The sequence below is a fragment of the Monodelphis domestica genome, chromosome 8 (assembly GCF_027887165.1).
Source record: "Monodelphis domestica isolate mMonDom1 chromosome 8, mMonDom1.pri, whole genome shotgun sequence".
NCBI classification, from domain to species: Eukaryota; Metazoa; Chordata; class Mammalia; order Didelphimorphia; family Didelphidae; genus Monodelphis; species Monodelphis domestica.
The window spans coordinates 129,754,675-129,771,748 of record NC_077234.1 but is presented as its reverse complement, the minus strand read 5'-3'; the positions used below and the strand labels follow the sequence as shown (position 1 = coordinate 129,771,748).

At 38.6% G+C, this 17,074-nt stretch overlaps 1 protein-coding gene across 3 annotated transcripts in view; it reads left to right on the top strand.

Moving 5' to 3' along the window:
- The window catches only part of TBC1D4 (TBC1 domain family member 4), a 216,120-nt gene extending 202,871 nt beyond the window's left edge, over positions 1-13,249 (top strand). For all 3 annotated transcript variants that reach the window (XM_007501450.3, XM_007501451.3, XM_056807214.1), the window contains 4 exons: positions 1,460-1,619; positions 7,989-8,158; positions 9,900-10,076; positions 10,864-13,249. In XM_007501450.3, coding sequence (XP_007501512.1) covers positions 1,460-1,619; positions 7,989-8,158; positions 9,900-10,076; positions 10,864-11,097 — 741 coding nt within the window. In that variant the 3' untranslated portion in view covers positions 11,098-13,249. The remainder of the gene's footprint in view (positions 1-1,459; positions 1,620-7,988; positions 8,159-9,899; positions 10,077-10,863) is intronic.
- The last annotated feature ends 3,825 nt before the right edge of the window (positions 13,250-17,074 follow it).

Genomic DNA, 17,074 nt, shown 5'->3' with positions numbered 1-17,074 from the left:
CTCCTTGATGGCTCAGACTATTTTTTCTTTTTGTCTGTGTATACCTGGTGCCTTACACATGACAGGTATTTAAAAATATTTATTGAGTTGACTTGGATTGCATTTAAATTCAACTATATTAACCACACTCACCAGCTCAGTGCTCTCTATATGTATTAACTTTTTTTTTAATCAAATAAACACACTTGATTTCTTTGTGTGATCCTGAAGTAGGTATTTTCTCCTAACTCTTTATGTAAGCTATAAAGAAAGAAATCATAAAAATGTGATTTTTTTTGTGATATAATCATTATTTTCTGAATAAGAACAACAGAATATTTTGGATGAAATGACTCAAAATAAGTATGATCTCTTAATTTCACCTGTTGGCTTTCTTTGGACTTTATTATATCAACTTAATTGCTACATTGATTTAAAGCTGGTATTTCCAGTTTCTAGAAAAAGAATCTAACTGTTGAAGTACATATGAAAGCAATATATTTTTTCAGTTGGACCTATTGAAATGTTAATATTTCTCAAAATGTTTATATTTCAGTCATGATAAGCTCCTTTATTTTATAGCCTTGCTTTCTCGTGACCATGGTAAGCAATGGTAAGAAAGAGTTAGGATTAGGAGCAGTTCAAGTTTCCAAGTGTATCTTATACCTGGGCAGTGGTAGTGGGCAAACCTATAATCTCTTGAAGGGAGATTGGGGTGTTATTAGGTTTTAGAGTTCTCAGCTGCAATAGGTGCTAAGCCAACTGGATGGTGGCACTAATAATAGTGAGAGAGAGTGTATCCACCAGGCTGCCTAAGAGGGAGTGAGCTAACCCAAGTTAAAAATGGAGCTGGTTAAAGTTCCCATGCTAGCGTTAGGATTTGGCTAGCAAGTGGCCCTTGCCCCTCCAGCCTGGGTGAGATAGGAATTCTCAGTCTCAATAAACAAACACATGTATAATATACCTAAATATCAAATGCCTAGCTGAAAGCCTAAGCAAAGCAGAACAGTTAGCAGACTCATTCATAAGTATATATTTATATATGTACATATAAGCATATATACATGTATGAATTTCATGTTAAAGCTAATGATACCTTTGATGAGAATATTTTACTTTAACTAGTTTGCTTTGGGGATAGAAATGTTCAGAAAAAATACTTAAGCTAGATTTTAAAGGATGAATAGGAACAAACTGATAATTATACTGGAACAGGAAAAGTACTTCTACATGAAGTATACACTCATTTATATAGATAAATATATGAAACGCGTTTGAAATTCATGAATAGATTTTTGATGACCTTTTATGATCCAAATATACTTCTGGTCACCCTTAAACTTAGAATACTAATAGGATTACTTTAAGAAAGTTTATATGAAGTTTAAAGAATAACAAACTTTTTAATGCAGTGTAAATTGTGTACTTGGGAAACATTAAAACCAGTGTGTAATATTCTTTCTCTTAAAATCAACTTTAGATTCAGATGTATCAGCTCTCAAGGCTCCTTCATGACTATCATCGAGATCTCTACAATCACCTTGAAGAGAATGAAATCAGTCCCAGTCTTTATGCTGCCCCCTGGTTCCTAACATTGTTTGCTTCCCAATTTCCACTAGGATTTGTAGCCAGAGTTTTTGGTAAGAGACTGTGAACTATTGTCAATCGAGCATTTATCTTTATTTCAGTGACATAGCACTACCTAGTCATAAGGTGCTTTATTTTTTACATCTTGTGTCAACAGTGTCAAATTATTATTAGAATTGTATCCTTATATCTGTCTCTATTGATAGTTATTTGAAACCACTTTAGTCCTAAATAAAGTTGAAATGAGAAACTCTAAGAGTTGAGCTGTTGCCTTTGGACAGGCAGCAGTAGAGCTATTATTTTCGTATGTTCTTGAAAGAGAAATCAATGGCTTATTTTCCCGAGTCTGAGCCAAGCAGTCATACAGTTCTAATTTCTACCCAAGTACACTGACCTGATCTCTCTCTGGTTTTTCTTTGCCCAGTCGAAGTCTTCTTTTTCTAAGAAACATTGTTTCCTAGTGAGCTTATCTACTAAGTGCCCTTGTCAATGTTACTTTTAATGATCTCTTTGTAACTATTGGGATGATGACTTTAATTCCTCTTTTTCTTGCTTATTCGGGCCTCTCTCTCAGTGGTATTAACCAGCGGTTCCCTTTTCCCATCCCCCACTTGGCCAAGGCAGAGGTTGAAAGAGTGCTCAGATGTCTGTGTCATAGGTATGTGACTGAACACCTTTATATAGCTGGAGCTGCGCTGCCTGCTTTCCCGAAGCTTCGGCCCCATTACCTGTTTTCTAGGTGTCATTTTGAGGAGATTCTGCTAGTGTTCGCGGCAAATTCAAGTAACTTGGAGCACTAATGAGAAAATCTCAACTTAGTTTTCCCATCACAGCTCAGTGTTATTGGGTCAGCACTGGCATTTTGGGTTGTGGCAGTTATCAAGCGCTGTCTGTCTTCTGGATCATTTTTCAGCCATCCTGTTAAAAATGAAAAACTTACTTGACCGCCCTTTCCAAGATTCATCTTTGTCAGGGAGTCTGTAATCAGATGCAAAGAGAAACAAGGGCCGAGCGAGGGACCTGGAGCCCTCAAAGTCAGCACATGTCTGCTAGCGCTTGTGTGCCGTGGATTGGGGTGCTGGACTCTGTGGTGGGCCTATCCCGACAAAAACCCGAGAGGCCTTTCACCTCGGACACAGGGGAACTTTGCCTTTGAATGAGGAACCTTTAACTGTACTCTCGCAGTCCAGGGAGAGAAGAACATTTTAGGGGAAGTCCAGACCGATGGCCTGGGTTTAACGACGTCAGACCAATGCCCTCGTCTCTACTCATCGCCCCAAGAAGCGTGGCGCGTGGCTTTCTCATTCTTTTCTGTGCTTGTCAGTGAATACTCTGAGTGGGAGTAGCATTTTGTCTGCAGAGGATCCACGTGTGTGTGTGTGTGTGTGTGTGTGTGTGTGTGCGTGTGTGCGTGTGTGGCGAAGGTCCTCTTCTTACTTCAGATTGTCTGTTTGATCATGTGTCAGCACTTGCCTATTTAATTCTGCTTGGGATTCTAGGTCATATGTGAAACATACATTTGGCCATTGTCATGGCAACATGGAAGGGACCTCTCTGGTCACATATTTAATCCAGCCCACTCAATTTACAGATGAGAAAACTGAGTTCCAGGCAGGTTAAGCGATTTGCCTGATGTTGCTCAGGCCAGTAAGAGCAGGTCCTCTGACTCCAGAGCCAGTGTTGTTTCCTCTATCCTATGCTTCCTCCTTTAGCCTTTTAACGAGAAAACCCCAAACCAGAAACAAGAAAGTCTCTTCCAATACTGCTTAACCATCTTGGGCTTTTCTTTTCACTGTAACCTTAGATTCCTTTGGAGTTGATGGAATCGAATGGAGTTTGGGAAAACAATATGAATTTCAGTTCCATAGAAGCTCTTGCTTTGTTTTCAGCATGGCCCACTTTGTACTATCCTCTTGGATCAGCTTATTTCTTGTCAAGGGTTAGGATCATACAATCACAGGTAGATGTGGAAGACGTTAGCAGTCATCTACTGTTTACCATTGAAGAAACTGAGGCCCAGGAAGATTAAAATGGCTTGCTGAAAGTCACAAAAGTGATCAATGTCAGGATTCAAAATCCGATTTTTCTCTGGTGAGGAGAAATGGAGGTGGGCACAGTCTCCTTTTAAGTACTTAATCACTTTAGTTTTTTATCTAAAAAGTAGTACACAAATGGAATTTTACTTATAGTCTCATACTCAAAGGACTTATAGTCTCATACTCAAAGGACTTAGAATAATCCTAAATCTTAAGAAAAATGGTGAGCTAACAGGAATTTAGTATGCATATTTACCCACATTCCAGGACTCTTGAGATAGGCCTCTAGTTTCCCTTTTAAACATAATTAAGATTGTTTACCTTATGAGTTTTCCCCAAATTGTTCACATATTGTCAGTGACTTCTAGCTTTGTTTTATTCTATTTTTACTAAAAAATCTTTTTAATTTAGACTGAGAAGGTGGTTACAGAGCTCAAGTGACATATGTAAAGAACATGGACTTTAAAACAAATGCTTTCCTTCCTTTTCTTTTCCTGTCAAATTCTTGCCCATCCTTTGAGGCCCAACTTAAATGTCTTTTTCTTGTAACTCATGTGGTTATGACACTTAAAACCACACTTCACCAATCTGTTTGTATAACAGGTTTACCAAGTTCTCTACACACAAAAAGTATGTGTGGTACGTAGTGCAATTATTATTATCCCCATTTTACAGATGAGGAAACTGAGATTCAAAGGAATGAAATTACTTATCCATGGTCTCACAGTAAGGGTTAGAGTTAGGTCTCAGACCTGTCATGACTCCAAGTCTAGTGCTTTTTCTGCTCTGATGTATCTCTTTCCAGGAAGCATTGCTCTATCTTGCCTACTGGAAATAAGTTTTTGTCTCAGGCTTTATGTAGCCCTTTGTTTGGCCCCTTTCTAATGCATGTATCTTGTATATATAGTTCTCTGTGTATAGACCTTTTCCTTCTTTTAGATTTTAAGCTCTACCAAGTTAGGGACCGTATTTTACTTGAATTTCTCCTCATGCCATAAAATAGATACTTGATACATTTTTGTTGGATTTGAAGTATTGTTATTATTTCTTAGTAGCTCTGAGATTTCAGAGAGAACTCCCCTTTTTCTTTATGTTTGACTCTATCCATGTTGTAATTAGTAAAAGACAGTATTTGTATCTGTGTCTTTTCAAAGGCTCTTTGGAGGTTCTCATCAGAAGAAAATAAAATTCATAGATTAAACCCACCTAAAGGATGACATCAAGCTGAGAATCACTGAATCAGGCTTTCCTGGAAGACCTTTTATTTTTTCACTGACATATCTTCTTTTCTGTAAAGAAATTTCCTCTGGAAGTTCAGGTTCTTTTAATATGTCTTTGTGTAAATCCTTTCATTTTTCACTTCTTCTTTCTTCAGAGAAAATGTAGTCTGCCTCCCTCCAGAGAGAATTCACTTAGATCAATATGATGTTTCATTGCATAAATGTCTTATGGCTCACCTCAAAAGGTTGGTATCGTAGTTCTGCAAAAAACACTATCATATAACTTTGAAAGTAGGGAAGATGCTGTCTTGGGCATTATCATAAATGTCACTGCAAGCCTTCTTATGTCAGTTGTGGTTTCTTTCTTTGTATTCTAATAATTGGTAGTGGCTCAGGATGTGTTTGATGATGAGGAATTAACCTAATTAGCATTGATTATGGTACTGTCTACTCTTTTCTGAAGCTCCTTGTTTAGCTATGGAACACTGGAATACCTAGAGGCAGCATAGCGTAGTAGAGGGTTATCCTTGAAGTTAGGAAGTCCTGAGTTCAAGTACTGCCCTTGACACTTTCTAACTCAGACACCTGGGACATGTAGCATCAAGTTATGGTGTCTTGTTGTTGATAGAGTTTATTTATCTGTAGTATTAGAGGAGATTTTGATCCTGGGGAAATTTCCTACTAGGTGAAATCGCAAGTTTGGAATCCTTTTTCTCTTCTTCATTCTCTTTTTATCCCTTCCATATCTATTTAGAACAGAGGTCAGACAACCATTCACTTTCTGTTTTTGGATGATCCAAGAACAAAGAATAATTTTTGCATTTTTAAATACAAAAAAACCTTTATTTAAAAAGTGTAAAAAACATTTTTTGCCTTTCTGACAAAAATAAACTATAGGCTAGGTTTGTAAACCTCTGATACAGTTGGAAAAAATATGGAAATAGAGATAATTATTTTTCTGTAGTCATCCTTTATTGAAATCTTATTTTCATTGGGTCATGCGGAAGGTATTCTGAAAGGTTTGTCAACAGAGCACCATTTTATTGGGTGGATCCTTACAAGCTAGACATGTTTTTGAACTACTAGTCAAGCATTGGAGACTTTTGTACCAATTGTCAGAGGAACAATCTAGCTAAATTCAGAGAACATGGTCACCAGAAGGTAATAATTTAACATTTCTTTGACTCATCCTGCTAATGAGGGAAATAATATTAAGGCAGAGAGGGGTATTATGTGCTTCATTGGTGGTGGGAGCAGTCACATAGATTAAATATCCTGGCTTCTGGAATGTCAATATAAATGAATCATATCAGTCCAAGCGCTGATCTTCTTTGGTATAATGGAAAGATTACCACGTTTGGAGCCAGAAGACCTCAGATTTAAATCTCAGTTGTGCACTTTGATTTTCTCTGTTGTAAAATGGATGTTACTTTGCGGCTTCCTTTATAGGATTTTCGTGAGGAACTACGTAAAGTGCTTTTATAAACTATAAAATGCTACATGAGCTTTAGTTATTTTTACTCAATTCAATCAAAGTGTATTAAGCTCCTTTGTGGTGTAAGAAAGTCTGGGAATTGATGGGGAATACAAAGATTTATAAAAAGGAAAGCTCTGTACTCTGAGAGCTTACCATTCTCTCCTTGTATTTTGATGGGCACCTGGATAAATGCTGAACAAAATAGGGTGAAATAGGTGCAAAAGAAAGACCTGTACAAAGTACTCTTGGAAAATGTGAGAAGGGAGAGTTCACCTTTGGCAAGGGGTATAGGACTTAATGGAGGAGGCCAGCTGTGTGACCTCTGACAAGTTAAATAATTTCCCTGGTCCTCAGTTTTCCGATCTGTAAAATGAAGGATTTGGAGTCGATGATCTTTCAGCTGAAAAACTATTGTTTTTTAAATGACATGACTGCATCCAAAGTGATCCTAGAAGGAAGAGAATGATTCTGAAACATGAAGATGAGGAAGGAACATATTTTAGACATGGAGGACAGCTTGTGCTATTTTATGCAGGAAAGGGATACAGATCCCCATATGAATTAATATTAGGAAGGTAGGATGGAGCCAGATTATAGAGGCCCTTAAATATCAGGCTAAGGAATTTGCATTTATCCTCTAGGCAATAAGGAGAAGGGTTTTGAACAAAGTAATAACATAGATTACATTTGTACTTTTAGGACAGAATTATAGATTAATGCAAGGAGGTTATTACTTAGATATCTTAATAAGATAATAGTATGATGTATAAGTTAATGGAAAGGAAAATATTATCTATGAAATGAATTTGAATCCTGGCTCTTTCATTAACTAGTTGTATGACCTTTGGCAAGTCATTTACTTTTTCTGTCTCAGTATTCTCATTTGTAAATCAGAGAAAATAAATCATAAATCATAAAATAAATTGTAAATCAGAGAATGTCCATGACATTGGGATATTGTGGAAGAAAGCATTTTATAAACCTTAAAATTATATGTGAATTTGAGTTGTTATTTTGAAAGAATACTATATTAAGTGATAGGATAGCTGTTGTATTTCCATCATGTTTCCTGTGTTATATTAGATAATATTTGCTTTTCTTTGCCCTATTATATAGCATATCTTTACCTTGATTAATAGGAAGGAAGATTTTCCCTTTTGTTTTCCACTGTGATATTGGCAAAATAAATTATTTTATTTTCTTCATTTATTTTTCTTTAATCATGGTGATAGTGGTTTAGCTGAAACTGGTCATATTACTTTTCATATTTCCTGCTGTGAAGAAAAATACCTTCAGATGTTATTTAGTGCTTTTCTTCTTTCCACTGTGTTATATTGACTTTGAGGATTTAAGTTTTTGAACCATGTAATGGATTTGTAAGTAAATATGCACAGACACAGATAAAGGTATAGGCAAATACATATATAATTTGGATTTTCATTGTGACTTTATTAGCATTTTTACTGGACTAGATTAAAATGAAAATATTTGGTATTCAAAGTTAAAAAATTCAAAAGCATTAAAAACCTGTCATTCTGAAAAATCCTTGTTTAGTTCTCATAAATTAAGAGTTCAATTTCTTTAAGAAAAATAAGTATCTGAAGTGTTCTTTGGCTTATCTTGTATGATAATGTCAAATACTATCATCATAAAAGGTATAATTTAAATGAATTTCCTGCTTTTTTTTAGATATTATTTTTCTTCAGGGAACTGACGTCATATTTAAGGTGGCACTTAGTCTACTAAGCAGCCAAGAAACTCTTATAATGGAATGTGAAAATTTTGAAAATATAGTGGAATTTCTTAAAAACACTATACCAGATATGAATACATCTGAAATGGAGAAAATAATTACCCAGGTAAGATTGTAGATCTGACATCAAGATTTTTTTTTAATAGCTAGACCTGTAATTTCATTGATGTTGAGACCTCCCAGTAGAAAGCTAGCTCACCCTACCATCCGTGTATCTATGCAGATCAGCAACTCATTTTATGACTTGGAGCCTAGAACAGTTGACTGTGGTATTAGTGACTTCCCCAGAGTCACACAATCAGTATATGTCAGAAGTGATACTTGAATGAAGGCTTCTGGACTCTAGAAAGTTAGAGTTTGTAATTTATATAAAGGCTTCGCTGCTGCTGATCTACAATATTGTAGATATAATTATTGTAAATATAATCATTTAAATAGACTTCTTATAATAATTATAGAACATTAGTCTTAGCTAATGTCTTAGGTTTGATCTGACACTAGAGCCATCCCAGGAGACACATGCTCCTGTGTGTTCCCTTCAGGGCCCAAGAGAAGCTTCTCAGCTGTTGAATTTTTGCTGAACTTGCTACAGTATAGTTTCTTTCCCTCAGGGTCTTTTAACTATCACTTTGGTGTGTGTGGTAGGAAAGTGAGATCCAGCAGGAGTCCCTAACCCACATCATAAATGAAAAATTATAGTTTTAGAGCTGGACCTCACTCTCAGGGCTATCCAGGGCTCTATTCCCTACAATCAGGACTCTGAGAAATGACTTTGGCTCTCATGAATTCAGAACCCTCAAATGTAGCAATAGTAGGTGTCCTGGATTAAGGATACATGGCCACAGCCTGGAGGGAAAAATAAATATGGAACATACAGAAATGTATTGAGGATGAATATATCACGGAACAGAATTTTATGTACCCCCATACATATTAAAAGACTATGATCATTTAATTTGTGGGGAGCTGCAGGGTTCTAGTGTGGTTAAAGAGTTGGAATAAGTTTTTGTGTGTATGTTTCATTTGCATGATGTGTACTTGATGAGACCAAACCACACAGCCCCACCAGCATGGTTATGAGAGCAGGCGTGTGGTCCTTTTGGGAAGGACACCTTATAGTTTACTCACTTAGGGATGAAAGGCTAATAGACCCAGGGGCAGAGCACAAGTCACCGTAACTGGATAGAGAGTCACGAGTCTGTAAGCCCACTTGAGTCAATGGCTGGGTTAGAAGAAGCCTGATCTCCTGGGATGTGGGTCTGGTAATAAGGTGACAAGGAGATTTGACAGGGACAGTGCTAGGGAGAACTATTCACCTCTGGAAGGTGATGAGGAGGCATGAAGTCGAGGGCTCCCTGTCAGCAAGGAGCATGAGAAGGCAGCACGATGACCCATCTGACTGAAGGAGCAGAGGGCTAGAGAAGAAGTGAACCATGGGCCGAGGCGCCTGACAGTTGGGAAGGAAGACAAAGGGTCCTGTTTTTTATTCCTACTTTTTCATTATTTCCCTTGAGAAAATAGATGTTTTATCCCTCCAAATAAATTATGTTAAGCTTTTGTTTACCTCTATAAAATTCCCTTTTGATAACTTGAGTAGTATAGCATTTAGTTTAAATTAATTTAGGTAGTAATGCCATTTTTATTATGTTGACATGGCTCAACCAGGAGCAATGAATGTTCCTCCAATTATTTGTATTGTAATTGTATTTCTAAAACCCTTGAGTGCATTTTGGTTGATCAAGTTCCAGATATTTTATGCATTTTGTAGTTAGATGACCTCTAAATCCTACGGACTGTGTAAAGTCCCAAGCATGTAGCCAGTGTTAACTCACAGTATTTTATCACAGGTTTTTGAGATGGACATTTCGAAGCAGCTTCACGCCTATGAGGTTGAATATCACGTGCTCCAAGACGAACTTCAGGAGTCTGCCCGTTCCTGTGATGAGAGCGAGCCCCTGGAAAAGCTAGAGAAGGCCAATAACCAGCTGAAGAGACAGAACATGGACTTGCTGGAAAAATTACAGGTAGATAAAGACTAACTTGACAATCCTTTATTCAGAGCCTAATCTATGCGCAGCTTTGGAGAGATGCGAGTGAGCTCCTTCCTGCTTCCCAAGAGGCGCCTGTCTATGTACACGGGACTGAAGCCAGTCTCTGGAGGATGCAGAGAAGTTTACATGGTACCCGGGCTCGCTGCCCTTTGGGAACGTGATCTCTTCTTGGTGAGAAGGGATAGCCAGAGAGACCAGTGAAACAAGAAGACAAGACAGTAAATGAGTGAGATCTTAGATGAGTGGTAAGCACAAGCGGTGGAGAGCAATGTTGACGGTCACCTTTGGGAAAGCAAGGAGTAGGTCTTGAGCCTAGCTCAGAAGAATGAGTTGCCTGTGGCTAGAGGGAAAGCAGGAGGGGCACGTGTGCTTAGCAAGAACTGAGGTGCACCTGGAGGAGGACTTAGATAGGGAACATGGACTTGGCTTCCTGTCTGTCTCCATGCAGACACATCAAGTGCTTCTGGCTCTTTTGGTGTTTGCGAGTCTTCTGGGGCATCTTTAGCTCTTTAGTGTTCCGGACTTCTGCTTCTGAAGCCCCTGATAACATAGTATTTCATGGAGGCATTTGGCATAAAAATGAATTTAAGGTTTGATATCTGCATGAATTTACCTTACCAAATGAATGGGTTGGATGAGATGATTTCTGAGTCTTTTTCCAATTCTAGCATTCTGTGATACCAAGTGTCAGTTCATTTAAAATATGTGCAGAAGTTTATCTAATCTATATGTATTTGTATCTTTAAAAAATTTGAAACAGGTGGCTCATGCTAAAATCCAGAGTTTAGAATCCAGCCTTGAAAATCTTTTGACTCGAGAGACCAAAATGAAGTCCTTAATCCGATCCCTGGAACAGGAGAAATTGACCTACCAAAAGACAGTGGAACAAATCAGGAAGCACTTGCCAGCAGATGCCCTTGTAGACTGTGAACTGCTGCTGAGGGAAGTAAACTGTAACCCAAATAATAAAGCAAGAACAGGAAATAAGCCATAATTTAAGAAGTGCCAGCTCAGCAAGCAGCACAGTTTAATAGACCGACGAAAAGGAGTCATATGCATACTGCTGGACAGTCTCAGGAGACTCAGTGGAATGGAATCACCTAAAACGAGTTTGGAATCCAGTAGTATCAGGTGGGCCTTTAATCCCAAATTGCAAATCCTAAGCTATTTTAAAAGCATACACACAGGCTGGGGGTTTTGTTGCTATTATTGATTGTGTACATAAACATAAAGGGAAATTTAGAAAAATTCAGGCTTTCAGATAAGACAAATAGATGTATATTTAGAGTTAACTTTAAAAAATGTAAACTTTATCAAAGGGAAGAAAAAGCAAAACTCTGCACACATGTGAAGTATTTTTGGTCTTTATAGTTAAATAAAGCTACTCTGTCTTTATATGTTGAATAATACTTGAAGAAATGAATGTATTTTTTCTCCAAAGAACAGCATGTTTCACTTTTTTTAGTGGTAAATCTGTGTAAATGCATATGTGCCTGTCATAATTCTACTGACTTGTATACGGAAGAATTACGACTGTTACTGACAGTCACTTTTATGTGACTTTTCAGGGAATGTGGTACATATCCATCCCTGCCTGTTATGTGCCATCTTTAGCATGTTGCTTTCACATGCATGTTCACTTGGGGTTAGGCATGACTTTTTAGCAATGTGGCTAAATAGAATATAAAGATGTGACTGGAATGCCCACACTAGAGAGGGGAGTTTGTAATGACGTGGTTAACTGGACCAGCATTGACAGCCAAACTGGGTCAATCAGGCCACAAAATAGCATCCATTTTGGAACCATAACTGTCCCTGGCCTGTCTACCTTTGTTGCTCAAAGTAACCCAGTAATTGTGAGCTTTCCTCTTTACTTGGTGTTATGTAAACATAGTCAATAACAAAGATTTACTTTTTTCTCCAAATGCATTTCATAATTCTAGTTTCTGTTCTAAATGCTTTAAAAAAGGGCTGAGAAGAAAAAACTCAGATTTCCTCTGCCAGCAATACTTGGCTTTCTATAAGTGCCCTGTTGTAATAATGTGGTATTTCTCTTTTTAGTTGACAGAATTAAATAGACTATAATCTTCCTTGTTCCATGTCAAATTTAGCAAAACTGAACTGCATTAGGACAAACTTTCTAAAAAAATCTTTTAATGGGGAATGCAAAGTATCGCCTCATGCCCATCCAAGGACTAGGATTCCAAATTCTGACCACCAACATTTCATCCACACACATATGCATGGAAGGAAATTAGTCTTCAATTACACTCCCCCCATATACATTTTTCCATATAAAGAATCAGTTCTTAATTAGCATCTACAAAAGGAGACTCAGAAAAGTAAACAATGAAGCAATTTTTGCTTTTCAAGCATTACTTAGCATCCCTGTTTTTAAAAGTGCTTTTATGTAATATCTAACTCTTTGCCTAAACTATTTCCTCCAGTGACAAGTTTACCTTGCAATGGACAGTAGAATACTAAGAGAGAAAAGTGTTGAAACCCACCCACCTCTGACCCTTGTTTGTGCATTGATTGTCATAAATTTGATTACAGTAATACCTGTGCTGTAATACTTTCATTGTTTTGTGTGTGTTTCTGAAGAAAAAGTCTTATTAATAAAGTTATGTAAGTTATAAGTTCTCTTTCATTAGATAAATAGGTACTTTATGAAATCTGGGCAACAATTGCTTGGCTCCTATGGAATATTCTACTGGAGCAGAATTATTTCTGTGGCTAAAGAGAGGTTTTCTTTTTATCCTGAATTTAATAAAAGCATGGGTAGCCTGCATATATTTCTTTTCTGCCCCAGTACCAGGTTTTATCTAATGGAAATAGCCCACGGAGCATCAGATTTTGACTGTGCTGAATTGCACCTAGCTAAGCTAAGGAAAAGGCTGTTCTGTGATTCTTTTTAAAATGAATTTTAGCCAACACATCACTAGAGACACAGCCTCTGGGAGCTGCATTCTGTAGAGTGTTCAGAGATTAAAGTGACTCAGATCTTCTTTTAAAATGGTCGTTTTTTTTTTCTTTGTGATTTTTGGGTTGTACCAGTTGTACTTTGCCTTTTGTTTTATCTCCATCAAGTTAATGTAATGTCTGATTAATTTCCAATAAATGCATTGATGCAGTTTCTTTCCAAAGCCCGTTGGTTCTGTTTTTCTTCTTGGGATGGGCAAGTTTGTGGCTAAAATTTTTCAAAATGTCTCCAAAGAAAGAGTTTGTTACTTAAAACCCACATAATTAATTCTTGGTAATTCATCATATTAATATCAGGCATACTTACATTACAAAAAAGGAAGTTTAAAAGGGAACCACTTAAATAGCTTTAGACTTAACTTTCTTGAATTTTCCAGAATCTCTTTACCCAGATCCAAAGAAAGATAGAATTGATCCAATTGCTGAGCAGCAGAAAAGGAGGGGGTTTGGATGATTCTCAAATTCAATCAGCTTCTGGGGAATCAAGGCTTGAACGTCAAAGCTGCTTTAGCAATAATATGCAGTATGTTTTTGTAATATGTCTCTTTCAGAAAACTGTCAGACATTTTCATCATTTTAATAATAACGTGCAATTCCTCTTCTCTTAATCCTGGGACTAAAGGCTTTACCAGTGCAATCCCACAGCTGGTAATGAAGCATTTGGAGCGGTTCCAAGCCCAGGAGGAGAGTGTGAATAAGAGCCGGGGAGAACACGGACCTTCGCTGTGGCATGAGCTGGTTCTGTTCCTTCCTCTACTTGTTCCAGCGCGTTTGCTCGCTGGCAGCCTTCCTTTCCTTTTCCCTCTAGGACCAGGTCCGGATTGCAGGTGTGCTCCTGGCTTCCCTGTACCCTGGGCCGCGGGTGCAATTTCATTTCCTGTAGAGCTGCATGGGCTCAGGCAGGCGCACAGCCAAAGGCTGAGATGGGGGGGGCCTTGCACGACCCGGACCCGCTAACATTGAACCCATGAACTGTTCAGCCTGAGAACTGGTCTTTCTTGGCGAAAGCTTAATCACTTGAGGGTGGGGCCACAGCTCGGGGAGTGCGTTTTGTGGTCTGATCTCAGGAATGTCGGAACAGTTCTTGGAGGTTCATTTCCCACGTCTGTAAAATGGGGATGACGCCCTCAGCTATACCGATCTGGCAGCGTTGGGAAGATCAAGTGACAAAACCTATTAAAGCATTTTGCAAACGGAGACTCAATAAACATGTTAACTATGGCAGTATGTATTTTTTAACCCTTACCTTCCATCGAGGGCAGAAGGAGCGGTACGGGCTGGGCGATGGGGGTTGAGTGACTTGGCCAGGATTTCATAGTGTAATGGGGGGGAGAAATGGAGTCCCCCCCCCCCACTTAATTCAGGACCAGAGTGTGGCAGAGATGGGATGGAGCTAAAGGGTGATGAGGGGGGATAGATAGGGCTCCCCCCTCTCTTTCCTCAACAAACCCTCACCAGCTGTCTTCAGGGTTACAAACAATATTTCTTCAGAGACTGGGTTGAAGTAGAATCCAGGACTGAACTGCTTCTTCTTCCTTGGGGAGGAAATATAGTTCTCCCCAAAGCTTCAGGTCCCCCTCCCTAAAGATTATGAGCAGGCACTTGATCTCTAGAAACAGCTATTTATTCTTGAGGAACACACAAAAAGGAGGGTATGGGAGATGGCAGGATGAGGTAATGGGAAAGTGGGAAAAAGGAAGTCCCTAAGGATTAACAACTGATCCCTTCTCCCCAAATCCTGCAGGCTCAGGCCGTGCCTGCCTGACCCTCAGGGGTCAATTGTGAGAGCTGTCCTGACTTCTCTATCTGCCCTAGTTATGATAGGAAGGGCAAGGACTGCTTTAGAAGGAAGGAGAGGAAATCTTCCTGGGGTGGCTAGCTTTAAGACAAAGTCCTATCCACTCCTGTTGTCTTCCACTGGATTCAGGGGTCTGGATTCACAGAAGGAGGATCTGAGCCCAACATCTCTGAGGGGCTCCCTAAAGAGAAGTGACAACTCCCTGCATTCTCTCAGCTCTTCTGTTCCTTCTCTGGGATTCTCTGTCCTTCCTGCCCTTCCCCCAGCTTGATTTTGTTCTTCTGGCAGATTGGGTGGGTTTCCTCTCTTACCACAGCCAAGAAGTGTCTGAGGGCAAATTTGAATCCAGGACCTCCCATCTCTAGACCTGGCTCTTCATCCACTGAGCCACCCAGCTGCCTTTTGTTACTGCATTTCTCTGTGGTAGGTAAGTCAGACTGTTTTGTGGCCAATACCATCTTTCAAAACCAGACAGTCGTATGGTCATCTGGACAAAGTGAGTAGACAAGTTCTGGAAAATTACTGGCTTTTGGGACAGAGCCTTATAGGGGAAAATGCCTGAAATGAGTGCTAAAAGTTTTTTTTCTTAAAAATACATGAGGAGGGCAAGCTAGTGGATCAGTGGGCAGAGAGCCAGACTGGGAAACAGGAGCTCCTGGGTTCAAATATGACCTCAGACACTCATGTGACCCTGGACTAGTCACTTAACCCCCATTGCCTAGCCCTTATCACTCTTCTGCCTTGGAGCCAATACAAAAAAAAAAAATATATATATATATATATATATATATATAAACACAACTCCTTTTCTGTTCATGGAGAAGTCTCAGAAGTTTTATGCAAAATGAAATAAAGGTAATTTTTATTTTGACTTTTGTACATTTAGGTTTTTAAAAATTTTTCAACATACTATTGTACTGTTTCTCCTAGTCAAGCAATGTCTCTGTCCTTCATTCTACCTAACTATCGCTACTACTAAATTGGGTGCTTAGGATATTCATGAGGTCCTGCTAACTATTGTATTTTTAAGTAGCCCCAACTTTTAATGCCATATCATAGGCAGGAAGAGATGTCCTAATATGCTGAAAGAATTAATATTTCCCATTCTTCCTCCATTCCCCAAATGCCTTACTCATTATTAGGAAACTATTTAAGGAGAGGTAATCTCACTTCAGATATTTTGTATATAGTTCTATCTTTTTGCACCGTTATTTTATTCTGTTTTAACTTTTTTCATTGAACGTTTTAGAAAATTTTATTTTTCCCCAATTAAATGTAAAAACAATCTTTTAACATTCATTTAAAAAATTTCGTGTTCCACATTCTCTCCTTTCTCCCCTTCCTCCCTCCCTTCCTCCTATCCTTCCCAAATCCCTGAAATAAGCATTTCGTAGAGATTTTACACGTGCAATCATGTAAAACATTTTTCCATATTAGTTATTTTGTGGAAGAGATCTCACATGAAAAAAGAAGAAAGTGAAGTAGAGGAGGTTTGAGTCAGCATTCAGATTCCATCAGTTCTTTCTCCAAAGACAGATGGCATTTTTCATCATGAGTCTCTGGGATTGTCAGTGCTGAGAATAACGAGGTCATTCATAGTTGCTCATTGAAAAATAATGCTGACCCTGTGTCCAGTGTTCTGGTTCTGTTCACTTCACTTTGCAACAGTTCATGGAAGTCTTTCCAGATTTTTCCAAAATCATTCTGCTTATCCTTTCTTATAGTACAACAGTAATCCCCCCAAATCACATAGCACAGCCGGCTCAGCCATTCTGCAGCCAATGGACAACCCCTCAACGTCCAGCTCTCTGCTACCACAAAAAGAACTGCAAGAAGTGTTCTGGGACAAGTGGTGCTTTCCCTCTCTTCTTACCTTGCTGCGGAACAGACCTGCTGGTGGTATCATTGGATCAAAGGGTGTAAACACAGTTTTATAGCCCTTTGGGCTTGCTTTCACGTATAGTTGTTTTGAAAAGACAGTCAAAGTAGCAAGTGATCAGCCCTAGCCACAGTTTGTACTCCGGATATCACTGATAGTTTTGGGAAATGAAGAACAAACCACAAGAAGTGAAACTTTCCTGACTTGGTATAATAGAAATGTAGCATGTCAGCTCCTTGACGGGACGGATAATTTCACCTTTTTGTCTTTATATCCTACATGCTTAGTACAACGCCTGACACATGATAGGCT